Source organism: Mesoplodon mirus (assembly GCF_964341445.2).
Source record: "Mesoplodon mirus genome assembly, chromosome: 13".
In the NCBI taxonomy this organism is placed as follows: domain Eukaryota; kingdom Metazoa; phylum Chordata; class Mammalia; order Artiodactyla; family Ziphiidae; genus Mesoplodon; species Mesoplodon mirus.
Window position 1 is genome coordinate 20,523,454 of NC_138989.1, and position 27,996 is coordinate 20,551,449.

The 27,996-nt window shown below is 50.7% G+C and overlaps 1 protein-coding gene across 4 annotated transcripts; it reads right to left on the reverse strand.

The window, feature by feature from the left end:
• Nucleotides 1-103: 103 nt before the first annotated feature.
• On the reverse strand, nt 104-27,990 carry HPS4 (HPS4 biogenesis of lysosomal organelles complex 3 subunit 2). Of its 4 annotated transcripts, none has more exons than XM_082641572.1 (14): nt 27,944-27,990; nt 25,940-26,462; nt 23,736-23,826; nt 21,765-21,908; nt 16,821-16,928; nt 16,218-16,334; nt 14,623-14,717; nt 13,973-14,045; nt 12,036-12,072; nt 11,280-11,376; nt 9,739-10,651; nt 4,982-5,114; nt 4,421-4,529; nt 104-2,768 (listed from the first exon to the last, which is right to left on the reverse strand). In XM_082641572.1, the coding sequence occupies exons 2-14, from the start codon at nt 25,981-25,983 to the stop codon at nt 2,597-2,599; spliced, it is 2,133 nt and encodes a 710-aa protein (XP_082497698.1). In that variant the 5' UTR covers nt 25,984-26,462; nt 27,944-27,990; the 3' UTR covers nt 104-2,596. The 4 variants fall into 4 exon arrangements, with proteins under 4 accessions (XP_082497698.1, XP_082497699.1, XP_082497700.1 ...); XM_082641573.1 differs by lacking the exon at nt 27,944-27,990 and adding an exon at nt 27,188-27,237; XM_082641574.1 differs by lacking the exon at nt 27,944-27,990 and adding an exon at nt 26,956-26,972.
• Nucleotides 27,991-27,996: the final 6 nt, after the last annotated feature.

A 27,996-nucleotide genomic window follows, 5' to 3' on the forward strand; every position in this document is an offset into this window, starting at 1 on the left:
TGGCTGAAGGGTCCCTGGGCCAAAGCTGTAGGGAACCTGGTCGGGGGATAAGTTGTGGGCTTGCGAGTCTACTGTCTATTGCTGTGACAGATCACCCCAAGAGTGGCTTAAAACAACACACATTTATTATCTCCCACACTTCCTGAGGGCTAGGAGTTCAGAAGTGGTTCGGCTTGATGGTTCTGGCTGTTTCTTACGAGGTTGAGTCACATGTCGGCAGGGGCTACAGTCCTCTGAAGGCAACCCGGCTGGGGTACCTGCTTCCAAGAAGGCTCACGCACGTGGCCGTGGGCAGGAGACCCTCACCACGAGGGCTTCTCCATAGGGCTGCCCGGATGTCAGCTTCTCCCCAAAATAGGTGAACTGAGAGAGAGGCGGCAGCTGTGATGTTTCATAACCTACTCTCAGAAGCCACACTGTCATTTTTGCCACATTCTAGTCATTAAAAACGAATCACTAAGTACAGCCCACACTCAAGGGGGAGAATCAGGTCCCTAATTTGTAGCAAAGAAATTGTGGACTTATTTTAAAATGGCCGTCGCATGCAGGTCTCACATTCTGCTGTGCGGACCTGAGATCACAGGACCTCATACCTGTGACCGCTGAGACTCAGCTCAGAGGGAAGCACCGGGCTGCCTCGAGCACTGATTCTCAGAAACAAGCATTTTGTATCACACACATTTTAGGCTCAACAGCAGCCCTGGGAAATTAGATGGGAAGAGAGGTTTCTGAAAGCAAAACAGAGATTAAGCTCTGCCAATGGCCTGTCAGCCAGGAAAGGGCTCAGAGACAGGCAGGAGATTTCCTTGTGAAGCAGATCTTGTTTGGAAGAGTCCTTGAGCCCAGGTAGTTAGCTGAGGTGCCGGGGGGCAGATGACGATGGGCTCAGGGGCTCCCAAGTTCTGTCCCTGTGTCAACACATAACAGGTCAGAATTTCACCAAACTCAGGACTTGGAGATCTCACAGTTCTGGAGCATCAGTGGCAAGAGGAACAAAGTGTGGATGCTTGAAAATACCCCAGGACAGAAAGGGAACATGTTCTGTGTAAGCCAGTCATGGGAATGTTCCTTGAGAGCTTGGCCCCGGGATTTGTAAGGGACTTTCCCTTGGAGAATCAGGCAGAGAAGTAGGACACTGTACATTTCTCCTAGCTTGAGGTGTGGTCCTCCTCTATCTGGGAAGCTCACCTCTTAGGCCAGCCAGTGGCAGGAGGGACCCCAGAGAGGTGACAGAAAGGGTGACATGGGTCTGGTGTGCGGTCCAGCCACGCTGAAGCTGGTGCTCCCTGGAACAGCCCGCCACCCTCGCACGGACCGTTGTGACATGCGCTCTTCCTCACCTGGCCAGGCTGGATCAGGCAGGGCAAAGAGAAATGTGCCCACCTGAGATATACGCATATGTACGTATATACATACATACCTTCATCTTTACTTTGTCACTAGAGATGTTCCTGTTACTCAGAGCTCATTAGTGTTTCTGGCTATTTTATTTTTAGCCCCTTAGAAACTTGCTTCAAGAAAAAGACACCATGTCAGAAACATGAGCTAATGGTTTACTGACATGAAGTTATTAACATCACAATTTTCCGATGGAATCTCAGGTACTTCCAGTAAACATCTGGTTAGGATTTTGTGAAATATTTTCATCCTGTGACCTGCATCGTATCATCATAAAATGTCAGACTATAACGTAACAGAACTGATGTTCCAGTACTACTCCAGCCCAGAAACACACCAACGAATGCTGTTCCCTTTCACGCAGCCACCGCTGAAAAGCGCAGTTCTGCTTTTGTACCAAAACCTTTTAGAAACTCCCGTTTCGGACACTCATTTGGAAGGAGCCAGCCCACTTCCAACCAAGGGGCCCAGCCTGGCCCGTCGTCACCCAGCTCTCGGTCCCGGCACCCCAGACTCCCTTCCACGTCATTGAGATCTGCCCCCACTGCGGGTAAAGCCAAAGAACAGGCTCCTCGTTTTGAATATAGTTCCAGAAGATCCAAACAAGGTGGTTTCAGCATCCCTGACTGCTTCACTGCACGAGGCGTCCCGCCCTCCCAGAAGGACTGCTCTGAAGGTAACCTGAGAAGTGGGAGCTCCTGTCTGCCTGCTGACAAGTCCGCCTCCTGGCTGGGCACTCACACCTCAGACCGGCCCCCTGGAGACAGGGCTGGACAAGTACTCTAGACAAGGCCAACCCGGTTCTAGAAAAAATGCCAACCTGGGTTTTTGTGGTCCTAGTTAAGGCTGGGTGGAACAGCAGCAAGAAATGTTAGGTGCCCGGGGCTCAGTGTGACAGGGGGACTCACTGGCCCTGGGCCCCTTGGGTGTAAGGAGCCAAGGCGCCCAGTCTGGCCGCAGTGCTGCCCACACCATCAGGTTCTTTACCACGTGCTCTAGATCTGCTGACCCGGAGAGCTATCTCCTGCAACGCCAATCTGAAGAAGGGGCAACAAACCCTCAAATATCATTACATTCCTAAAAACAAGGGACTATTCCAAGGAAAACAAAATAGAGGGACTTTTGCATTTAACAAGGCAGAGCTTCCTTTGCTGGGATTCGATGTGAGAGTCATCTGCTGGGGTCATGAACCCACGGTTCAAAGTAAGTTCACCCCGTGCTTCAGCAGCTTCTGCTTGGCTTTGCCCGGGAGGCTGAAAGCGCTGTCCTGCGGACTCGGGAAGCCAGAGCTCCGCCCCGCCGACGCCAGCTGCTGGAAATAGGTTTCCTGGACGGGGCTGCAGCAGGCGTACACGGCCGTGGAGGCATTCCTGTTGGAGGAAGAAAGGAGACCACAGTCCGACGCTGCCTGTGAGCCCTCAGAGCCCGGAGACCCCCAGAGGCTCTGTCAGTGACCCGGCAGGACGAGTCATGGACCAGTCACTGTGGCCATGGAGAGGGGGCACCTTGGCCTGCAGGTAACGAGCACGGATCTGGAGTCACACGGACCTAGGTGCTCATCCCACCCTTGCGACTTCCTGGCTGTGTGCCCTTGGCTAAGTTGCTCCAGCTTTCTGAGTCTCAGCTTTCTCATCAGTAAAATGAATATGACAATAGTAAATTCCCTCACTGAGATTTTATAAAGAGAGTAAATGAGTAGGAATATATACAAATTGCTTAGCCCATGGTGAGTGGTTAAGAAATGGAGCCTGTTTTTTCTGTTTCTATTATTCAAATGAGCTACGTATCCCAACGCTAAAACCCTCTCAGCTCCAAGGAAGATGAAATACTACAGGGCCACAAGGTGGGTGATGGATCTAGGTTGCCAGCGTGAGGCAGCTGTGACTTAAAGCCAGAGGAGACACATTTATTACAGAAAGATATACAGAAATACTGGCTGGAGATGGCGCTGGGCAGCAGAGGTGCCCGCATTCCTGTGTGGCCGGTGACAGGCATTAGAACCTGGTCAGCACCAGAGCCGAGCCCAGAGCCCACACGCCTCCTTCTCAGCCACACTGTCCCCGTAACTGGAAACGTGTGCGGTGGGGGCATGTGCTTAGAGCTGAGATACCTGGGCTCAAATCCTGACTCAGCCTCTGAGTAAGAATGCGACCCTGGGGCGAGTCATTCATTCTGTTTGTGCTTCAATTTCCTCGTCCATAAAATGAGGTTCAAAAGAATGCGCTTGACCAAATCATTCCAAGGACTTAACTGAATGATACACACAGAGCAGGCACCCCCCTTCTGACCCTCTAACTTGCCTTCTTTTCTGCTACCGGTTTCATAAGAGAAGCGTGTAGAGAGAAAAAGTAGAAATCCGGTTGGTTAAAGATTGTAAATGACAATAATAATAATAGATCTAGATCTGCTGGCACAACGGTGTTCAGGACATGCAACAAGGTGAAAAAAAGAAACTTGTAAAACAGCACATTACTATGCTCCAGTTTTCTAGAGGAAAGACCATTAAATAATCAAAAATTCTAATCGTCTATCTTTTATATGCAAAAAATAAAAACGAAAACCAACGAAACCTGGAGTAACATACACCAAACTATTAACTGTGGGTATCTTTGGGCCATATTGCCGGCGAGGGGAGGACAGCATTTGACTTGGGAGACTTGGTCATGAGCATGTGGGACTTGTTAAGTTAGAAGATGGAAGACAGCACTTCAGCATCGTTTATGGCAGAGACCGAGGTCCCTCCTCCCTCCCCAGTGACGGATGGAAGCACTGAGGTGGTGAGGGCCTTAGGTCTCCTCCCTGCTGTACCCCAGTGTGTAAAGCAGTCCGAACCCCAGGATGGGACCCAGCAAATACATGACATGGGAAGCACGGGGCAGATGACAGCAGCCACCAGAGCAGATCAAAGAAAGCCCTGCCTGGTTCCCGGACTGTCCTTCAGTTGGTTATGAATGAGGCTCTGCTGGGGACCCCAGGAAGGCGGCTCCTGGAGCAGGGCTGTCAGTGAGCCGGGGACGCTCACCTGACGGTCACTTCGTACAGCGCGGGCAGCCGGGCGAAGTCGGAATGCATCAGGCTGACGGCCTGGAGGAAGCGGCGGTCCTGGGCTGTGGCCACCTGTGGCAGGTTGGCTTCCAGAAGAGGACACAGAAGTCGTGAGTGGCAGACCGCCCCCCTCCACCAACGTCCCCCAAACCCAGAACAATGAACTGGGACGGGGTGAGGCCCCGGCCTGGGGTACGGGTGCCCAGGGGCAGCGGGACAGAGGCCGGGGTGCTGGGCCCTCCAGCTGCGCCCCGCCACGGAGCACACGCTGCCCCCCATGGTGGGCAACACCGGTCTCTGCACACGAACGTCCAAATCGGGAGGCGACCTCATCACAGATATTTGAATGCGTGTGTGCTTCTCAAAGTGTTGGAGAAACGGCCAAAATAAGATAAACGAGAAAAGAAGTGTTTGCCAAGAGAATTTAAACCCCGTGGGAGCTGGGCTCCAAGTGAGAAAGCAGCATCCTGACTGCAGGGCACTCACCCCGTGCACTGGGCCCCGGTTCCCACTCCCACCCACCGGAGGCGCCCCTTACCCGCCAGCACGTTCTGGACGCGGTCGTAGTGTGCGAAGCCATAGGCTCTGGCCGCGGGGGCCGCCTGGTCCCGGGGCAGCGTCTCGTTCAGGTGCACCTCCAGCCCATTGAGGGACGCCAGGCTGCTGTGGTACTGCGGGGCAGGGAGGGGACAGGCCGCCACTGAGCAAGCCACCCAAGGGATATCTGCGTGGCTGCCTGACTTAGCAAGAAGGGCTCCGACCAGTGTTTTGACCTGTTGTTAGAGAAGTCCTGACTTCTGCCCTTATGTCCTAATGCATTTCAAACTTGTAGAAAACTCAGAAAATGGGGAGCAGAAAAATAAAATAAAAGCAAGGAAAACTGGCCCAGGATCTCACCATCCAGGCAGAGCCACTGGTGGCGCCCTGGTGCATCTCCTATAACCAGGGCTGGCGTTTGTGCCCCGCTCCTCCCCCACTCCGTGCTCCTTGACTGCCTGCCGCGAGGCCACCTCCCTCCCGTGTACCTAGAATGGTACCAGCCACTGTTCTCGAAGGACTGGGGAGTGCGGGTGAGATGGCTTTCTGTGCTCTCTGGCTCAGAGGAGGAGCCCAGCTGAGGAAGGCGGTCCGGGAGGTGAGGCCCAAACACCTGTATTTTAAAACACCTCCCAAGGGATGTCACCTGCAGGTGCAGTTGGGAACACTGGACTGTCCCATTTTGTACGATTTGTTGTTTATAAACTAAAGATGGAGCCAGACCATAAATAACGACTGATGCTAGTCCTGTGACCTAACGATAGAGTCAGACCATAAATAACAACTGATGCTAGTCCTGTGACCTAAGGTAGAGTCAGACCATAAATAACGACTGATGCTAGTCCTGTGACCTAAGGTAGAGTCAGACCATAAATAACGACTGACGCTAGTCCTGTGACCTAACGATACGGCATGAGCTTCGTCCTTCATCCTTGAACTATTTTCCCGCAACGTCATTTTCGAACGGCTGAACTCCATCTTGGGCCCCGCCAAGTACGTCCGTCACGTCCAGATGGACTCAGCCTGAAACAGGGCCTCCTGGGGCTGCCCTGGGCTGCTAAAGCCACAAGGAGGCCGCGGGCCCTGGGCAGCAGCTGGCGCCCAGGTGAAGGACCTCCTGGCTCAGCCTCTTCTTGGCCAGATGACCCGGGGCAAGTTACTGGCTTTTCTGCGTCTCGCTTTTTTTCATCTGCGAAATAGGGATACTACAGGGCTGCTGAGTGGCTGAGGTCAAATAGCATGAATCCATTCTGTCTGCTCTGAAGTGCCGGGAGCGAAGGCATTTTCTTAAAGTCAAGGATATGAAAACAGTCGTTATTAAAGAAGCGGGACCTCTTCCATGAGCACTCGTCCCCGGACTAATACGACTTGTCTGTGGGTTGACTTATTTCACAAGAGCTGTGTAAAAAAATAAGCTCACATAAAAGGACCAGAGATGCAAAGAGAATGTTCTGAGGTGAATGTCATGAAACTCAAGTGTTATTTTGGGGAATGTCCTGGACTTAAATTAGCATTTCTATCCCATGTCGTAGAAATGGTACTTAAAGGCATTAGGTTTGGCACCAGGGTTTACGTGACACCCTCATCTCTGCGTCCCCAGGGCCCAGCAGCGGGCCTGGCTCCCAGGAGGCGCCGGTCAACAGCCACTGGGTGACTGGACAGCGAGTGTGACCGACACCAGGCACCGTCCACCACGAGCTCTGCGGGCTGAGTCGAGGGTCCATAGTAATGGAACAAGAGGACAAGCACACTGTCCCCTGCTCAGATCCCTGGAACAGCCTCACCAACGCAATTAACAGGCAGATGAGGCTGTGTGTGTGTGTGTGTGTGTGTACAGGATTTACCACAAAGTCAAACCACAGCCTCGCTGAAAGTTTCTGGACCTCAGGAATCTGCAACAGTCATCCCTCCATCCCCAGCAGGTGCCCAGGGGAAGGGAAAATGGGGACAGAATGAGCCATGCCAAACCCTGAGCTTTCTCTGTAGGCACCGAGCCACTTCTGGAATCTTCTGCCTAACTTGTACTCAGGATAAAATCACTTAACCATCAACGCAGTTAATCACAAGATGCTATACCAGATAACACGTGGGCAATTTTCTACTGGTAACCAAGTGCTTTCATATATACGAGGGGTCAGCAAACCATGGCCCGTGGACCAAATCCAGCCTACTGTTTTTGATAGCCTGAGAGCTGAGAATGGTTTTTATATTTTTGTATGGCTAGGGAAAAAAACCTCAGAAGAATAATATTATGTGAAAATTATATCAAGCTTCAATTTTTGTGTCCATAAACAATGTACTGGAACACAGCCACGCCGTTTATTTACATATTATTTATGGTTGTTTTTGTACTACAACAGCAGATTCTAAGAGTTGTACAAAGCAGAAAACACCTGCTATGTGTTCCTTTACATTAAAGTTTGCCAACCCAAGACACACTGCCACATACGAGAGCCTCACAGCAGCCCTGGGAGACACGGAGCCGGGGCCGTTCCTGGATCCTCTGCCTTCTAGTCCACAGCACAGCAAGTGGCTCAATGTCAGTGTGTCCCCAAACACGCAGAAGAAACGATGCAGGAACACTCATTTACTCAGAAGCACCAGTTTCACGGGAGAGGGGTGCTTTTTTGTATTTTATGCTAACACACTAAACCCAGGCTTTGTCTACTGCACCCATAGCTCCGTGTCCTACTGTAGTGATGAATAATTGAAGGTCAGTGAGAGGATTATCTTGGGGTTTGAGCAGGAAACTATCAGCGGCTCTCTGCTGCCCCCTGGCATGAGCCTACTCTGTTCCTCTGAACCAGTGCCGCCCTCTCCTGGCTGCTCCCTCCATCACCCACTTCACCCAGCTCCCGCCCGCACCCTCAGCAAACAGAAAAGGTGGCAGTTGAGCCACTGAAAGAAAGACGTGATGGCGAAACGACCCAGGGAGCCGTGGTGATGTGTCCTTCCCAAGAGGGGCTGTGCTCACGGTCACTTCTGAGCTGTCGTTTACCATGCTGCAGGGGTTGGCTTTTTCTAGACAGCAGCAGAAGGTCTGGAGGGAAATCAGGTCGACGGTTTTGTGTGCAGAACCGGGACAAAAAGGCAATGAAAGCTCTCTGCTGATTATAAAATAGACGGCCTTTGGGTCTGATCAACCGACTCCGCTCGCAAACCAGCAAAAGCTGATCAGGGTTCGTTAATGCCCTACTCTTCTTAGAAAAGACTAGTTTTCTTTTTCCATAAAATTGCGTTCTCTTTCCTGCCCAACACCAAACCCTGCTTTCCGTGAAAGCCCAGGGAGGTCGTTGCCCTGACAACAAGGATGGGCTGTGACAGACCAAGTCCCATGTCCGAGTATCAAGGGCCACAGAAGGCAGGGCCTTTACTCCTTCACCTTCCCACCTACCATCCCACCCACCTATCAGATCCACGGGGGACAGAGGGTTGAGGGGGGCAGACAAGAAACAGGCAGGAATCCTGGACCCCACCATGTGCGCTAGGTCTTGATCTCAAAGAGGCGGTTTTCTTAAGGGCAAAATGGGAGTTACCGTGCCTGCCCCCAGAGCTAGCTGTTCCAAGGTTTGGCTAAAGTAGATGTGAAGTATTTACATACAGCGAATGCAGAATACATCTTAATTTACCTTCTTCTCCCAGAGCAGCCTGCACTATTTTTTCTTTTTCTTTTTGGGGGGAAGTGAAAAAAGAGGGGTGGTATCCACTTTACTGCATGCCAACACTGGGCCTGCAAAATGCCGCGTCTAAGCTCAGCGCTAAGCAGGACAGAGCATGAAACCAAGGCATTGGCCGGGAGGTGGATGCACAGAACTGCAGCCCTGGACCCCCGAGCTGTTATAAGGAGGAGGAGGTGGAGACGTCGCTCAGAGCCTTGGGGAAGGAAGTGGCGGGAAGCCCCCACTTGGGGAGGGTGCTGCGGGGCCTGTGGAAGGGGAGAGGAGCCAGGCAGGTGCGAGAGGCACAGGCTCTGTCTCCAGGCTCCGCGCGGAGGACCCGCCGCCCTCCTCCACTGCATTCCAGGGGACCCGCTCATTACGGAGGGCCATGGGCCTGCCTGCTAATACGATGGGCTTAGAATAATATAGATTTAAGAACAGAAACAAGGCAAGCCCCAGGATACCATTCACCCTGCAGCAATTTCAACCTGCTGTTTTTATCGCTGCCGTTGCCCGGCCAACTAAAGCAAGGCTGTTACTATGGCAACTGGATCCAGCGTGGGCCCAGGCCCCAGACAAGGTCAGCTTACCACTCGAAGTGGGGAAGGGGCTACAAGGGGTCGAGAGGAGCCTTCTGGATCCAGTTAGCATTTCAGACGTCCTGGGCCTTCTAGGAAGGAGCTCCAGACGGAGGGAACGTCAGGGCTGGCGGAAAACTCCCAATCCAGGTGGTGACACGCAGACTCCGGCCACACAGAGCCTAGAGCTGCCGGGCTAGGGAGTGAGGCTGTGTGTGGTCATGGCCTGCATGGCTGCACTGCACCCCACACTGCTGATGACGAACCAGAGGCGCTGAGAAAATGGAAGAAGCTGGAAAGGGCAACACTTGTGGGTGCCTTTGCACTTGGCTCTGTGCTCAGCACTGGCTGCTCACTCACCCCCCACAAACAGCTGTGGAGGTGGGCACCACCGGCACCCCGCTGTGTGGACAAGGATGTTTGGCCCGAGGTCACACAGCTGCTGGCTGAGCGCCCCTGCCTGTCCCCACTCCGAGGAGGCGGGGGCGGGCTGCCAGGGGCCAGGGCGTCTGCACACTCACCACGTCCTCGACGGCCGCGCCATCTCCCAGCAGCGGCTCCTCGGCCAGCAGCAACAGCACCAGGCCTCTGACGCTGTGAGTGTAGAGGTTCATCCGCACGAGCCGCGCGTGGGACACGGGGGTCGCCCTGGATCCGGTTCTGTCTGCGGAGGGGCCGTCGCCTGGGGGGTCTGCCGAGCCCGAGGCGCGTTCCGGGCTGGAGGCTGAGCGGCCCTCAGGAACCCCATCGCCGTGCCGCCCCTTGCCTTGTTCCCCCACGGGCAGCTCAGTCCCCATCTGCCTTGAATCCAAGGAAGGCGACGGCAACGGCCCGCTCGTCGGGCTGAGGAGGTGGTCCCTGGGGACGGGGGCTTGGCTGCTGTTGTCAGGAAGGTCTCTGGGCTGTTCTAGGGCTCCATTCTGGGTGAGCATCTCAGCAGTGGAGGGAGGGAGGGGGCCGCCCACGGCTGTGCCCACAGGCAGGGCCTCGGGTGGCTTGCTTCCAGGGTTGCCAGAGTCATTGACAGATGCCCTGCAGCCAGGAGGCCCGCCATCGGAGGCAGAATTACCCAAGGATGCTCCCGTGTCCTGAGCTTCTGGAACGTGGATCTCAGACAAGTCCAGTTCCTCTTCCCCCCTGGACAAACCGGTTTCCTTCACCAGGGAGAGGCCGAGCCCAGGCCCCTGGCCCCTGGTGGTGTGGTGCGGTGTTGGGGGCTTAATGCTCTTCAGATCACAGCCAGAACAGTGTCCGTTCTCCCTGCTGCTATTTGGCCAGGTGACGTCAGGAGACGTGGGCTCAAGGGTGGTCGCTGAGATCCGAGCCGTGGATTCCACGTGTCTGGGGGAGTTTTCTTTCAGGGCAGATGTGTTCAAACCCTTTGGAGGGCGCTGGGCTGGGGGCTCCGGGTGTCTGGCTGGAGATGCTAGAGTGCTGGCAAACAAGGCGGGCATGAGGATGGGCAGGCGACTGAGCGTGGGCAAGGGCCCTGCCCTGGGGGAGGCTAAAGCAGTGCTTCCCTGAAAAGCACGGGCATGGGTGACAAGTGGGTGCTGAGGCCACAGAGCCTAAGAGGTCATGGTCAAAGCGCAGGAGGAAACCTAGGGCAACGCCTAGCCCTCGGGGCTTCACACAGTGACACCGGGATCACCTACAGGAAACGGCAGAGCCCACTGAATCAGGGACACCCACGTTTGGAGGCCGACTGTGAGTCAGGCCCTATACTGGGTGCTACACACATACTGTTCCCAACTTTTGCAAGGAACCCGTGAAGTAGACATTACTGGGTCCATTTTACGGTTGAAAAAACTGAGGCTCAGGCAGGGAATGGACTTGCCCAAGGTCACACAACTGATAAGCAGCAGACCTGGGATTTGAAACCCACGCTCATCTCACTCTGGCAGATGCCTCTGGTCTCTATGCTGACGCTCCAGATGCCCCTGCCAAGGCAGAGCGCGCAGAAGACGGAATCAGTTATCAAATGCCAGGGGCTCACCTGGATAAATCCGTGGGAGGTAGGCCCGATGCATGGGTTGAGAGGAACCCCTGTGAGCTCCCTTACCTGGTCGTGGGCTCCCGGGGGAACTCACGGAGACTGACGGCTTCCTCTTCGGTCAGGAAAACAGGCACAATCTGGACGTTTGGAGGGAGTGCTGCTCCTGGAATTGCAAAGCGAAGTGGCCAGGGCCCTCCCCTGGGCCGGAGAAGACAGAGGGGCAGGGACTGTTCTTGGGGTGACGCATCCCACCCACAGGCCGGCTCAGAGAGCGGCTCTGGGCTACGTTCCTCAACCCAGAACAAAAGCCACAAAACTGCAGCTACAACTTCAGCCATCGGCAGGGAAAAGCCCGTGTGGGCAACTCTGCACCCAGGGTGACGTTTGGTGGAAGAAAATTTAGTGGCACTTACAAAAAAAAGACAGAAGCTCGAAAAAGCACTTCCACCTGACCAAACGGGTCTGCCCTGACTTATGATGCAAAGTAAAACAAATCCCCCTCTTGGGGGCACCCGCAGTGCTGCCAAAGGTCTTCCTGGCGGTGGCCGCTGACGGCGCCCTCTCCCAATCGTGACCTTGTGGAACTCGCCTGAGCGTCTCATAGTGGGGCGTTGAGGGTCTGAAAACGGGGATGTAAGAGGTGTGCCTAAAATCAGGAGCTCTACAACTGGGTAACTTTGTCCTTGAGGCTCTATATAGTTTCCTAATCTCACGAGCCGATGGAATAACCATATAGGACTACTCGGCCTTTCGCGTGACTTGGGGAGGGCCAGGCAGCTTAAAGACCAGTCCCAAGATGTAACAAGGCACCTGATTACTTACCATGTTCCTGCCGGGCATCCCCTCCTATAGGTTTGCTCTGAAAATAAACACAGAGAAGTTGGTGCTGGGCACCGCGTTCTCCCCCCTACCTAACCATCAGGACCGCACGGTGCCATCTGTTCGTGAAATGTAGCCAGGCCCAGGATGCTGGTCCCAGACGCACGCCAACAGCAAAGCAGATGGAACAGAAGCTCCCCCAAGCTGCCTGCCCCCCGCTGTGGCTGGGGTCAGCCAAGAGCCGGGCCCACGCTGGCTGGGGCGGCCACACCACCCAGGCTCACACCAGGCTTCTTCCCGTTCTGATTTCTCGGTTTCTCCTCTCTGGGAATAACAGCAAGCATTCATTCATGTTACCTCTCAGACCTCCAGGGAAGTCATCTCCTGGAATAAAGCCACATCTGCCACAGCCCTGGCCTAGAGCTCACACAGACCCCATGATAACAAGTGTGAAGGGCCTGTGACCCTCACAAGGGAAGGATTCAACCTAAACCAGATGTGAGGTCAGATCTCTTGTTTGATTTACAGTCAAGGTGAGAAACCCAGGAATCTCCTCAAAAGAGCTTTCCAGCCATCTCCACCTAAAGGTTCCAAAAGGACCCACCAAAACAAAACAAAAACTGCTCTTTTCACCAAAAGCACTTTCACTCCTAAGAAGTGTTGTGGCTTTCTTTTTTTCTTTACATAAACTAACTCCAGACAAAAATTCTTTTCCAAAAAATCACATATAATTCCCTCACCCGCAAGCTAATCCTGTTAACACTGGGCACATTTTCCTTTAAGTCTATGCATTTTTTAAATACTCTGAGGCCACATTACGTAAAACTTTTTTTTTCTGCTTGGAAGAGTGACACACAGTTTCTGTCATTAAAGCATCTTTGGCCATTTTCAATGGCTGACTAAAATTTTATGAAGTTTACAGTGGTGCAGGAGAATTCATCGTTTCCCTACTTGAGACCAGCAACTGGCAACCAGTCTGTAAATGGTGAGCTAGTGAATATTTTCGGCTTTGCAGCCATACAGTCTCTGTCCAACTACTTAACCTGCAGATGTGGCTCAAAAGCAGGCCAAGAAAATTCTGGCTGTAGACGACTGGCCCACAGCCCACGGTCTGCCAGCTCCTATCGTAGACATTTAAGTTATATCTGATTTTTCACTTTTGTAAATCCTGTTGCGATAAATTTTGAGTATAAACCTCCTTCAGCAGTCACATGATTTCCTTAGTATTGATTCGTAGTGCTGAACAGTGAGGAAAAAGGAAAGGGCATCCTCAAACCTCTCATTATCAAATAGTTCATCAGGAAGGCTGTTCTAACGACCCCTGCATCACGGTGGGAAGGAGCCGGCTAGAGCCACACACGTGTTTTAAATGTCTACTGATTTAATAAGTGTAAAAAGCTAGCCTGATGACATTTAAAACCAGAGTCTCGCACAGTAAGAATCAGCTAGTAAAACAAAAGAAAAAAGAACTCAAAGGAAATATGCCAGATGCTAGCAGTGATTATCTCTGTGCAGTCCGGTTGTGGGCAATTTTATTTCCCATGAGCACATATGACTTTTGCTTTATTATAAAAACAGTTAAGTAAATACGGAAGTATTTTTAAAGTTTCTGTTGTCCTAAGCCATCTTTTACAGTCTCTCTCTCTCTGAAAAATCCAACATCTCTTTGACATAAAGCCCATCCTTGAGGGAAGCCAAATTCTCATAGCTCCACTTGGATCGAAGAAAAACCAAGTCTACCATGCAGAAGACAACATTTTCTTTCAGCTTTGCCAGTGACCTCACTCGAAGGAAACCACACGGATGGACTTGGGGTCCTGAGAAGGACAAGGCAGCAGCAGCTGCCCCCATCCATCTAGCACTGGGGATCAGCCTTGCCCGATATAAAGACAGACTCGCCGGATGCAGCATCCCAGCCAGCGGGGTGGGCTTTGCGATACCTGGTCCCGACGTGCAGCTCGATGAAGCAGGACCTTGGCTGTGACAGAGGGTGGGAGCTGGGTGCTAACGATCCTGGGGGGTCAGACACAGGAACAAGGACACCGTGAGAAGAAGCACACTCACGACTCTGAATTGGAAACATTCCTTACACCCTATGGTGGCGAGGACCTTGGGGACACAGCTGGTGGGAGTTTCAACTGGGAAAGCCCCCGTGGAGGGCTCCTGGGTGGTCAAGCTCACTAAGAGGCCCTCCAGCTGTGTGAAGAGCTACAGTGAGACCTCAGAGGCCAACTGGAGACAGACCCAGCCAAGAGGCTGCAGGAGCCTGAGCTGAAGCTATGGCCAGCACACCAGGGCCCGGGGCAGCAGGGGAAGGTGCTGTGGGCCTCCTCCATGCCCCGTCTGAGAATTTCACAGATCTCTTCAAAGCTGCCTTTTATATTCCCAACTCTTTTCTGGACACAACAGTTTGCAATTTCCCAGCTCTGCCCAAAGACAGGCAGGGACCCTATATCAAATCTAAACTACCCGCTAGTTGCCAAACAAGACCACCTGGAACTGGCCACACACAGAGCTCCCCGCCCCCGATCGGGGTGGTCAGTTCTGCAGCAGGGGCCAGGCTGGAGGGGCAGGACCCGGCATTACTCACAGTCCCTTATAGAGGATGCAGCCGGCTAGAACATGGGGCGAGCGCTGGCAGGTCTGCAGAATGAGGGCCGCCTTCAGCAACAGCAGGGGCTCCACCTGTGCCGGGCAAGAAGCATGCCACGAAGTCAACACGCTTACCATCAGCGAAGGAGGAACAGGAAGGGGGCTCTGGAGAGCAGATGGACAGCTCAGAGCCCAAGCCTGGAGGGAGAGTGTGCCGCACGGTGACAGCTATGTCACGCCTCTGACACCCAGAATGGCTGCCACCACAAATGCCAAATTCTGGGGACAAGGAGGCCTCTCTGGAAGCTGGAAGGTAGAGCAGATATGGCATATGGCTCTTCACAGGCGACAGTGCAGATGGCCAAGGAGACCCTGACGATCAACGCTGAGACCAGAAGGCAGCAGGAGAGGAGAACCTACCTCTCAAATTCAGGTCATGGTGCCGGTGAACCCACCCACCCATCCTCCACCGTCCCCCTGAAGCCCAGGCACCCCTGTGACGCAGCTGGCTTGATGTGTGACCAGGTCCCGTAACTCTGTTGCATAACGGAAAATGATAACATCATGGCCTTTCACTCAGGGGTATATGCCTCAGTCCACGGTCCTTGTAAAAAGTCCCGAAAAAGACCAGAAAAGGATCTGAGCCTGGTCAAGAATGGCCAGCAATAACCAAAAGCCTCTTCCTGCTTCCTGCTGGGCAGCGGTTAGAACCGAGTGCCAAGGAGCCAACCATGCAGTTAATTCTTTCACGCCCTCAAGACACGCCCAGGCCCAGCCAGCCAGTCTGGAAAGCTCTGGGCCAACTCCAAGAAGCCCTCCAAACAGGAGCGGGAAACCCGTCCCTGTTTCTAGCAGCATCCCAGTGCCACATCCCTGTTAAAGGGACACAGTCAACGACAGCAGTGAGAGCCAGCCCACACATAGTGGAAGGCTCCCGTCCCCCAAGATGCTCAGGGCACGGGCGGGCGGTTCTCAAGGTGCAGTGCCTTGCATCTCCCTTTGGCTACCTGACTGTGAGGATGTGATGCTCACCAAGATCAAGGCCACTGAGCAAGAGGCAGTGCAGGCAGCCAGGCCAGCCACGCAGGTGGCCTCCTGTCACCACGTGCCAACGGCAAAAGCGACAGCTCAGGAACAAAACACCTCCCAGCCCCGCAGTCCCAGATATGGCAACCCTGGTTCTAAAATGTCAGCCCTGGGCCTTTTTGGATGTTGAGAATAATTAAATCACATAATGGTACTATCGAGAAGGGGACCTTCAGGTTACTGAGTTCAACACTCCTGGGCATTAGCAAAACAGTAACACCCTTTACTGAGTATCCGCTTTCTGTCATTTATGCACTGTCCCATTTCATCGTCAGCACAGCTCTGGGAGGCAAGTCATATGCTGTGGCCATTTTACGGGCAGGAAGAATGAGGCTCTGGGAGGTGACCTGACTTGTCCAAGCCCACACGGCTCGTGAGGGCTGCATGGAATCTGAGTACAGGTCTTAACAACTATGCGCACTGAGATACACCTCATTCAAGGGGGAAAACATGTGTCCAGAAGCCCTATTCCTATCCATGCAACGAGCAGGGGGCTGAGCCTGTTACTTTCGTTTGGTCCAGGTTCCAGAGGGAGTTGAATATCTTATGCAGGTCACCGGTGTTTCTCAGGATCTGGTCAATGAAGGTGTCCCACTCCCCGCTCAGTTCTTCCCGAGAGCAGCTCTGAAACAGAACAGCTGGAGGTCAACACCCAAGATTCCAAGAGACACACTCTTCGGCAAGGACTCCAACCACCAACAAAATTGTTCCTACACGAGAAAATGGCCAGAAGGGAGGGCCTGTTCTGAACCTCCCATCCAGGCGAGGCCTCACCTCCTGCCCCTGATAACCTGCCCCCCACAGACCAGGGCCCCTCGGGGTGCTGCCCCCCACAGACCAGGGCCCCTCGGGGCGGGGAGTGGGGGGAGGGCGTGACCAGGCCCTGCTCCTCCCAGCCATCCTAGGAAGGAGGGAACGCATAAACATTTGGGTGAATGGGACTCAGGCCACCAGGGAAGAAAGGCATCTGAGAGGGGCTCCGAGGGCCCATGACCTTGTCGCTGACACGATGTGTCTCTGTCAAGTGTACCAGACCCCTGGGTGAGCGCTGTGTTCTGCCGATACCAATGTTGCTAAGGAGGTTCCACGTAAGACTCCGCTACACCATACCTTGTAGGCCAGAGAAACAGGCCCGTTGTAAAAATTAAAGAAGCCGATGAGCTGATCCAGAAGCTGCTTGCAGCTGACATCAGGGAGCTCAACAGCACAGCCCAGCACCTGTAAAGGAGGACAGGCATCTTCCTTTTCTCTGGGGCCAAGCTCAGAATCCTGGCATCCAGGGCTCACTAAAGCTGGACTCCACTGGAGCATCAAAATCCATCTTCTGCTGTGTGACCTCACACCCTCCACCAGTCTCGCTGGTCTCCACAGGAAACAAATACTTTTTGTACCTACTCATGTTGCCCAAGCTGAAATCCCCCCGCCTCCCATTCTTGTTCATTTGCCTGGGACTCCCCACCCCTGCCTTCCCCCCCGCCCCGTGCCCCCCCACAGATGCCAGCCCCCGCGGGATGCCCGTTTTCATCACTCCAGACAATGCCGACCTGTTTCCTGATCCCTTGTATTGTTAGCACTGTTATTTGCACACTGGATGTTTCATTTGGGTTTCACAGCAAACACTGGACCCAGGCCGTTTCATGAATGGCCATCCTGTCTCTCCAGCTGGATGGAGTACTTCCAGAATGGGGACTGATTGCATAATCGCGCCAGCCACAAAAGATAAACACTTGCTCAGTTATGAAATAATCTGGGCCTGTGTTTAAAGAGCCTGAAAAAACTTCGTATTCTTTGACTCAGTAATTCTACCTGTAGGAATCTTTCCTAAGGGACTCATCAGAAACTTAAACAAACAAACCAACCCTGAAAGAAAACAAATAAACAAACAAACAAAAATGCTCTCTGAATGTAAGCTCCACTGAGGCAAGGATCTGCATTTTGTTCAGTGATGTAATCCAAGCGCTGACAACAGTCTGGCACCCAGTAGGTGCTTATGTCTCCCCTAATTAATCTATAGAGGGAATGAAATCCTAATAATCCCACCAGCTTTTCTTTAGAAACTGACAAACTGATTCTATGACGGAAATACAAAGGACCTAAAATATCCAAAGCTGTCTTGGAGAAGAATAAGTTTGGAGGACTTCCACCATCTGATTTTAAGACTTATTATAAAGCTACAGACATCAAGAAAGAGTAGTACTTGTATAGAATCTTCAGAAAGATCAATAGGAAAGAATAGTGAGCCCAGAAGTACAGCCACACTTAAATGGTCATTTGATCTTCAACAAAGGAGCCACAGGAATCTAATAGGAAAAGGAAAGTATTCATCAATGGTGCTGCATTAACTGGACATCCATAAGGAGAAAAGGACCCTTGACCTCTGCTTCACACCATACACAAAGATATATCCAAGGTGGATTATAGACCTAAATTTAAAAGCTAAAATTGTGAAACTTACAAAACAAAAAATTGGAGAATGTCTTCTCCAATGGGGTAGGCAATGGTTTTAGACAGAATACAGAAAGCAATAACCATAAAAGATAACACTGATAAATTAGACTTCCTTAAAACTAGGGTTTCCCTGGCAGTGCAGGGGTTAAGAATCCGCATGCCAATGCAGGAGACATGGGTTTGAGCCCTGGTCCTGGAAGATCCCACATGCCGCAGAGCAACTAAGCCCGTGTGCCACAACTACTGAGCCTGAGCTCTAGAGCCCACGAGCCACAACTACTGAGCCCATGTGCCACAACTACTGAAGCCCGCCCACCTGGAGCCCATGCTCCGCAAAAAGAGAAGCCACCGCAGTGAGAAGCCCGCACACCGCAACAAAGAGTAGCCCCCCGCTCACCGCAACTAGAGAAAGCCCGCGTGCAGTGATGAAGACCCAACACAGCCAAAAATAAATAAAATAAATTTATATTTAAAAAAAACTAAACTAAAAACTTCCCATCAAAAGACATTATTAAGAAAGTAGGCACACCACAAACTGGGAGAAAATATTTTTAAAATGTATATCTGACAAAGAACTGGTATCCAGGATGTATGAAGAAACCTACAACTCAAGTAAAAAAGAAAACCCAGTTTAAAAAATGGGCAAGAGCTTTGGACAAATACTTTGCGAAGGAAGATATACAAATGGCCATGAAGCACACGAAAAAGGCTTAATATCACTAGTCATTGGGGAAATGCAAATTGAAACCACAATGAGATACCACTTCATATCCAGCAAAATGGCTAAAATTAAACGAACTGACCACATTACTGCTGATAAAGATGTGGCAGTATCTGGAATTCTCGTACACTGTTGGTGGGAATGTAAAATGGTACAACCGCTCTGGGCAAAAGTCTGGCAGTTTCTTGTAAAATCAACACACACCTACCCTGTGACCCAGCAATTCCATGCCTAGATATTTACCTATGAGAAATGAAAACATATGTCCACAAAAAGACTTGTATAGGAATGTTTCTAGAGCCTTATTCCTTTTTAAAATTTTATTTTCTTGAAGTACTGTTGATTTACAATGTTGTGTTAATTTCTGCTGTACAGCAAAGTGATTCAGTTATACATATATATACATTCTTTTTCAGATTCTTTTCCATTATGGTTTGTCATAGGATATTGAATATAGTTCCCTGTGCTATACAGTAGGACCTTGTTGTTTATCCATTCTCTGTATAACAGTTTGCATCTGTTAATCCCAAACTCTCAATCCTTCCCTTCCTCTATCCCCCTCCCTCTTGGCATCTAAAAGTCCGTTCTCTATGTCTGTGAGTCTGTTTCTGTTTCATAGATGTTCATTTGTGTCATATTTTAGATTCCACATATAAGTGATATCATATGGTATTTGTCTTTCTCTTTCTGACTTAGTATGATAACCTCTAGTTCGATCCATGTTGCTGCAGATGGCATTATTTCATTCTTTTATGGCTGAGTAGTATTCCATTGTACATATGTACCACACCTTCTTTATCCATTCATCTGTCGATGGGCATATAGGTTGTTTCCACGTCTTGGTTATTGTAAATAGTGCTGCTATGAACATAGGGGTGCGTGTATCTTTTTTTTTTTTTTTTTTTTTGTGTGTGGTATGTGGGCCTCTCACTGTTGTGGCCTCTCCCGTTGCAGAGCACAGGCTCCGGACGCACAGGCCCAGCGGCCATGGCTCACGGGCCCAGCTGCTCCTCGGCGTCTGGGATCTTCCCAGACCGGGGCACGAACCCGTTTCCCCTGCATCGGCAGGCAGACTCTCAACCACTGCGCCACCAGGGAAGCCCATATCTTTTTGAATTAGAGTTTTGTCCAGATATATGCCCAGGAGTGGGATTGCTGGGTCATATGATAATTCTACTTTTAGTTTTTTAAGGAACCTCCATACTGTTCTCCATAGTGGCTGCACCAACAATGTAGGAGGGTTCCCTTTTCTCCACACCCTCTCCAGCACTTATTATTGGTAGACTTTTTTTTTTAATTTTATTTATTTATTTAGTTTTTGGCTGCATTGGGTCTTTGTTGCTGCGTATGGGCTTTCTCTAGTTGCGGCGAGCAGGGGCTACTCTTTCCTTGTGGTACACAGGCTCCTCACTGTGGTGGCTTCTCTTGTTGCGGAGCATGGTCTCTAGGCACACAGGCTTCAGTAGTTGTGGCTCGTGGGCTCAGCAGCTGTGGCTCAAGGGCTCTAGAGCACAGGCTTCAGCAGTTGTGGCACACGGGCTCAGTAGCTGTGGCTCAAGGGCTCTAGAGCACAGGCTCAGTAGTTGTGGTGCACAGGCTTAGTTGCTCCGTGGCATGTGGGACCTTCCCCGACCAGGGCTCGAACCCGTGTCCCCTGCATTGGCAGGTGGATTCTTAACCACTGTGCCACCAAGAAAGTCCCATTATTGGTAGACTTTTTGATGATGGCCATTCTCACTGGTGTGAGGTAGTACCTCATTGTAGTTTTGATTTGTATTTCTCTAGAGCCTCATTCTTTTTTTAAAAAAAATATTTATTTATTTGTTTGTTTGTTTGTTTGGCTGCGCCAGGTCTCAGTTGCGGCGTGCAGGATCTTTGCTGTGGCGTGCGGGATCTAGTTCCCTGACCAGGGATTGAACCCTGACCCCCTGCATTGGGAGCGGGGAGTCTTAACTGCTGGACAACCAGGAAAGTCCCTCTAGAGCCTTATTCTTAAGTGCCCCAAACTGGACACAGTTCATGTGTCCACAAAAAGGAGAATGAATAAGTAGACTGATACATTCAGACTATGGAATACTGCTCAGCAATAAATAGGAATGAACCGCCAGTACATGAAACAATGTGGCTGAATCCCACAAGTGTTAAAATAGAGGATAAAGGGATGAATATAGAAATGTGTGATAAAGCAACTATAATGAAGTGTTCTGTAGAATCTAGGAGGTATGTGAGTATTCACTGTAAAATTCTCTCAACTGTTCAGTATGTTAGAAAATTTTCATAACAGAATGTTGGAAATAATACCTACGAAGGTGAAGATACTTCCTCACACTTAAGCATCCCATCCCCTCAGGAATAAATTTAAAATAAGAGGAGCCATGAGACAACAGACTTTAGAGTCTGGTACTACTAGCTGTAAATTGTTCTTTTTTTTTCTTAATGGTTCTTTGAAACCTAACATATATGCACCAGTGTCTTCGAGTTTCTGGCTCCCTTCCCCAGTAAGCGTGGACAGTACAGGGGAGTACAGAGAGTAGAAACAAGGAAAGATGGAGATTAAAAACTCAATTTGCATCACAGAGCAAAGAGAATTTCCAGAGGATGACCTAAGTCTTTCAAAAGAGAGGAGAAAGCAGGCGTGTGCAATGCAGGATGTGTCAGCAGCGTTTTGGAGAGAGCACTCAGTTCTGATGGGCACCTGCAGAGAGCGACACGGGAATCGCGGATGACACGGGGGGGCAGCACACGCAGGGAGAGGAGGAGGTTCTAGGCCCAAGATCCATGGCAAGCATTATGTCTAAACCCTAGCATCGCAATACTTCTCACCAAGACAAAAGACTCTTGGTAGAGGCCACCCTGCAGGCGCGGGTCCAGCCTGGTAAACTTACCCAAAGGTAATCGCCCTCAACCTTTACGGCGAACTTAAGTTTCCGCAGACGGATGATGGTGGGAGGAGAGCCGGAGATGTCAGAAATGCAGTGGACAACCCCGGCGATCTGTCCACAGAGCAGCTCCTGTTGGTCAAGCAGGGTCTAGGGGAAAGAGCCAATTCCAGACATTAAGTTGAAGTTCCCGAACTCCTGTGTCATTCGTTCGAGCAGGGGTTGGCAAACTATAGCCTAGAGGCCAGACCGACTCTGCTGCCTGTTTTTATATAATCCGGGAGCTAATGATGGTTTTTACATTTTTTTAAGGGTTGTCAAAATAACAACAAAGAAGAATACGTGATAGAGACCTTACACGTCTTGCAGAGACCAAAACATTCCCACATTGGCCCTTTTGAGACAAAGTTTGCCGAACCCTGCCTGAATTGTCACAAAACACCCACAGTGAATGCGTAAGATGATTGCCCAGAACTACGTTTTTGTTCCTAGGATTATAGGCCTGTGCGTGGGTAGAAGAGTGAGCCTTTATCCCCATTCAAATCCCCTGCGGAGTGGCCAGAGCAGCCTAGACTAATCCCCACTCTCCAAGTCAAGTGTGATCACATGAGTGAATGCACAGGCCTCCTAATCGATCTTCATGTTAACTAAACTGTGGGGCAGACAGACATCATGTGATGCAACGGAAAACGGAGAACTCTTGACTAAAAGAGCTGAACTTGAACCTAATCAAGGCTCTAGATCTTACTACTAGTTTAAAGGACATGCACTGGGTAGAAAGCATTAAATGATACCATCGTGAGGAAGTAATCAGCCCAATCCAGAGTGGGGGACGTGCTGACATTCTACTGCATAAGAGACCTGGTTTCTTCAATAATTCAGTGGCACAGGGGGAAAAAAAGGATGGGGGGAGGAGGGAGGAGTGTTATATGATAAAAGGGACTTGAAACACAAAATAACCAAATGGGGTATGTGGACCTTGCTTGGATGCTGATTAGGAGAGGGAGGGAGGGAGAGAGAGGCAGGGGGAAGGAAGGAAGGACTAAGTAACATCTAAGATAATAAAGGCAAAATTTGAATACAGACTGTATCGGATGATATTATTGTTACTAATTATTGTAACTTTTGCTGAGTGGAATGTTAACAAAATACACCCTTTTCAGTTAGAGATGTTACTTGGTACTGGTGAGATGACACCGTGTCTAGGATTTGCTTCAAAATACTTCAGGAACGGACTTCCCTGGTGGCGCAGTGCTTAAGAATCCGCCTGCCAATGCAGGGGACACGGGTTTGAGCCCTGATTTAGGAAGATCTCACACACCGCGGAGCAACTAAGCCCGTGCGCCACAACTACTGAGCCCGTGCTCTAAAGCCTACGAGCCACAACTACTGAGCCAGCCTGCCACAGCTACTGAAGCCCCCGCGCCTAGAGCCCGTGCTCCGCAACAAGAGAAGCCACTGCAATGAGCAGCCCGTGCACCACAAAGAAGAGTGGCCCCCGCTCGCGTCAACTAGAGAAAGCCCACGTGCAGCAACGAAGACCCAACGCAGCCAAAAATAAATAAATACATTTATTTAAAAAAAAATACTCCAGGAAACAAAGAGTGGGGAGGAGTTAGGATAGTTCATATCACATTGGTCAAGTGTTGATTATTGTTGAAGCTGGTGATGGGCACGTGAGGGCCGATGATTCTCTCCTCTTTACTTTGGTATATGTTTGGAGAAAAGTTTTTAATCCAGCGGGGCAGACAGAAAATCATGACGGTAACAGAGAGCTAGAGAAGGCAGAAGTACTGGGCTGCCTGGGCACTTCAACACCAGAACAACAACAAATAATACAACTAAGAATAAGAGAGTAGAAGTGGCGAATGCCTGGACTACGCCAAGAAAACTGTCCATATGTAACCCTCCCTAGACCTTAAAGTCACCACTCTGAGGCAGTGGGATCCCCAAACAAGAAAATGCTGTGTGGCTTACCTGAGGGGGAAAAAAGTAACAGATGCCAGCTCTGGTTGGATCTCCTTCTCCCTTCACCTTGGAACCATCATAAAGGAAAAAATAATTCCACCTGTCAAGAGAACAGAAGGGAGCTGTGTTTCCTTCCATCTGGTGAGCAGGGCCTTGTAAAACACAGCTTCCTTTTGCCCAGCCGGAGAGGGGCTCATGATTCGGCATTTGAAAAGCCCTCTGGTGGCCCCAGAGGAGAAGGGACCCAAGAGCTACAAAGAGATAAAACCATTTCATAAGTGCAGCCAAGTCAAACTAAAAATACGCCTCTATCCAGCCGTCAGACCATCTTCCCCAAAAGACAGAAGAGCAGCTAAGGAAAGGCAGGGCACCCACAGTGATGCCTCGTATTTGAGACACTGAGCCTTAACTCTGTAACCATGTGGTTTGGTCAGCTGTCTTTTAAGGCTCTGATAATGAAGTAAGTTAGGGATGTCTTAGTTGTCTTTGTAACTGCTGGGCACGAGGTCTCTGGAAATTGCCCTTCTACCAGGAATTCATTTAACACACATTTGCTGAGGGCCTGCGGTGTGCGCTGCATTTGCCAGCCCCGGGGGGCCATCGCGAGGAAAGGGGAACAGGAAACATGCACTTTGCCCACGGGGCAGTGAGTCTATAACGGGAAAAGCGGGCACATCTGAGAGCTCAGAGAGGCACCACATCCCTCCTTTAATACGATCCCTCATCAAGCTTCTGATTCCCTCCCTGCAGAGGAAGCTCTCTCCTCAATACCCATAACCCTCCGCTTCTCCCTAAAGACTCGGGGTCTCCTCTCTGGTGTAACTACAATTACTTCTTTAAGACCGCAGAGCAGACTCCCCAGGCTGGACCTGGGTTTTAACCTCTCCATCTCCGAAAGCACACCCACCAGGCCAGAACAGTGACTCCTCTGTCACCTGCACTCTTCTCCCCTGATCTACGCCCTCCCCGGCTCCCACCTCATCTTCCTGATGTCAAGCACTAACTCTGTTTCTAGCACAATCCGCTTTCCCGAGTTCTAGGTCCCAACGTGCAGCTGGCTGCAGGGCACGGACAAATCAAAGAGCCTCAAAAATGTTTCAAGCCCAGCTCGGAAACCCCACTGCCAGGTGGTGAGCATACCGTAATGTATAGAAATAGCAATTCACTATGTTGGGCACAGTGTTATAGGTCAATTATACTTGAAACAAACTCGTAGAAAAAGCGTTCAGATTTGCAGTCATCAGAGGCAGGAGGTGGGGGAAGGGGGATTGGATAAAGGTAGTCAAAAGGTACAATCTTCCAGTTATGAAATAAATAAGTACTAGGGATGTAATGTACAACATGATAAATGTAATTAACACTGCTGTGTGTTATATATGAAAGTTTTTAGGAGTAAATCCTGAGTTCTCGTTACAAGGAAAAAAATTTTTTTTCCTTTTATTTTATATCTATATGAGATGATAGATGTTCACTAAACTTGTGGTGATCTTTTCATGATTATGTGAGTTACAGTGCTGTATGTCAACTATATGTCACTAAAACTGGAAGCTAGCTAGATAGATGAATAATTGAATGAATGAATGAAACCCCACAGCTGGGCCCCATTCTACTGTTTCCTTATGTTCCCTGGGTGAAAGTGACCCCACTCTTACAGGCACACAAAAGAAAACCTGAGTGTCCTTTTGAACTGCACACATATAATCAGTTATAAATCCTGCTCATTCTATTGAAACCATGCCTCTCACTTTCCTCTCCTTGATAAATGTTTGCTGAACCAAATTAAGAGAGGCTTAACCCATTTGTGGTTGAGAAGGGAACTGAGTTTCGGGCAGACATTGTGTAATACCCTTGAAGAGCCAGTCTGGCCAGACCTCTCCTCGTGGTGTAATTCTGCACCGCCACAGCTTCTTGTCTCTCAAAAGTGAAGACTTCAGTGCCCACGGTATTATCATGGCTGGCTGCGGGATCCAGCCACGGCTCTCTTTTCTACCTTCTACCAGCAATGCTGGACTCGTCAAACCCTGCAAGAGGCTCGTGTGGTTACAACACATCAGCTTTGGAGAGAAATGGCCCTTGATTCGCTGCTCTGAGGAAAATGGTATTTTTTTTTTCCTTAATAAAATCAAGACAATCTGGCTGGGGATTCTCAGTTCACCCAAAACATCCATGCAGCAGCCTGCAGGAACTAAACCCCTGCAGGCCCTGCTACTCACCAGGAGGCTGACTTGGTCTCTGTCGAGGAGGTGGAGGTGGCCATTTACTCTTCGGTGGCCCTCATTCTCTTTATTTGGGTTTTCTTTTCCAGTCTGGCTTCTTTCTGCCCAGCAGTGACAGTTCCTGCGCTGAATCCGGATGTGGGACGTTTAGGTGTTTTCAGTCTCCAGCAGTCACTTGTCTAGTTTTCATTCAGCACGAAAGTGCTGCTTCTCTTCCTCCCAGGCCCTTCGGTCCCATCAATACCTCCAGCCTCTCAGAGCTCTGGGAAAAAATCAATAAAGCAAGAGAATTCTACCAGAAAGTCAAATCCACCAATCTGGTTCCATGAGCATCGTTTCCCTGGCCCTCTGCAGAACGACCCCTTCAAAGAACGACCCCTTTGCCAGGGAAGCCTGACAGGGCAGATGCATGCTGAAGGCGGTGCTCTGAAGCGATGTCTAGCTTGTCGGGTTCAAAGCCATTCTGAAGGTTTCTTTAAAAAGTTTTGAAGCTTTCCGTTCAAACATCAGTCCCTTGACCCTAAAATAAACACAAGGAATAGATTATTTCAGAATCCCATGAGTGAGCATGTGACCCAGCAGGGTTAAGCAAATGGTATGCTTCAAAAGAGTTTTCCAGAAAACTGAAAAGCATGTTTCAAAATCCAAAAGAGAGGGGAGCAAAACTTCAGAGTAAGTCCTATAGTTAACGTGAAGAGATATATCACACAGAAGATAGAATTAAATAACCGGTGTGAAAAAGCTCTGGGTGTCAAGGACAGCTATACAAATAAGGCGGTTGGTGTAGCAATAATGGAACTCAAATTAAGGAACTGTCACCTTGACAGCCCAAAATTAATCTTAACATGTAGAATCCCAGAGCTGGGCAAGTTTCCAAAAGACAAAAAGCGAATTTAACAAGTGGCTTTCAAACTCCCACAAGAGGAAAGAGAACTCAGAGTATCAAGAAATTTCAGGCTCAGAAGGGACGCTGGCATCACACACTCTAATCCTTACTCTCCTTCAAAAACTACCTTGACTGGCTCTTGCTTACTCCCTCCAGAGATGGGCAGTTCTCAGTGTTCAATTTATCCTTCCACCAAGCTGAAATTGGCCTCGCAGTAACCTCCACATACTCTCCAGGAAAACAAAACAAGGTCTCATCCTTCCACAAGTCAACCCTTTGGTCATTTCAAAACTGTATCCCTACTGTCACTTTCTCCAAGCTTAATGTCCCCAGCGACATGGTTTCAAAAGCTTGCTCACCATCTGCCATCCTCCTGGGAACACAAGAGAGTTTAAGCTCCTCTGGTACAGGGAAATCCCTAGAGAGGACACCACCGAATCTTTGATGGCCTGTAAAACCTGTGTTTTCTCAGCTCTGGATATCTTGGGGTGGGCCTCCCTAGGGTCATACTCATATTCGGATGCCTGTGGAGGCGGCATCTGAGCCCGTGGAACCAAGGACTGCAATCTGAAACCCCCCATCCCTTGTTCCCATAGGACTGGGCCCTACACTGCCAAGGTCCACTCGCTTATCTCTGAAAGGTCCAGAAGAAGTCGGTAATGGTCCGGCGGGGACAGGGCAGGTGTTCGGATGTGGCCAGAGAAGGCTCTGGCCTGGGAAGTGGCAGGGGGAGTCGAGACGTGGCCGGCAAAGGCCTGGGGGTGGGTGGTGGTGATGGTGTAGGAAGTGGCCCAGTGTGTCAGCAGAGCAGGAAAAGGGGCGCTAATGATTGCGATGGGCCAGGAAGCGATCGGTAACCGCCGGCAGCAGTGGGAAGTGTCTGGCCTCAGCTCCAGGGGGCTGGGACTGGTGGGCAAAGGTGCAGGGATCAATCGGGGCCGGGTCACAGCGCGGAGGGGCCGCCAAAAGGCGCTCTCGGCCGGGGTCCCGCCCTTTGGTGTCCCCGCGCCCCGGGCGCCGCCTACCCGCCGGAGTAGCCAGGCATCCCGGGGATCCGGGATCAAGGTTCAGGACTCGGGACCCGTAGGTCCCAGCGACTCCCGCCCGATACCTACGCGCGCGGCGGAGAGGCCCCAGGGTCACGTGCCACCTGCGCTTACCGCCCCCT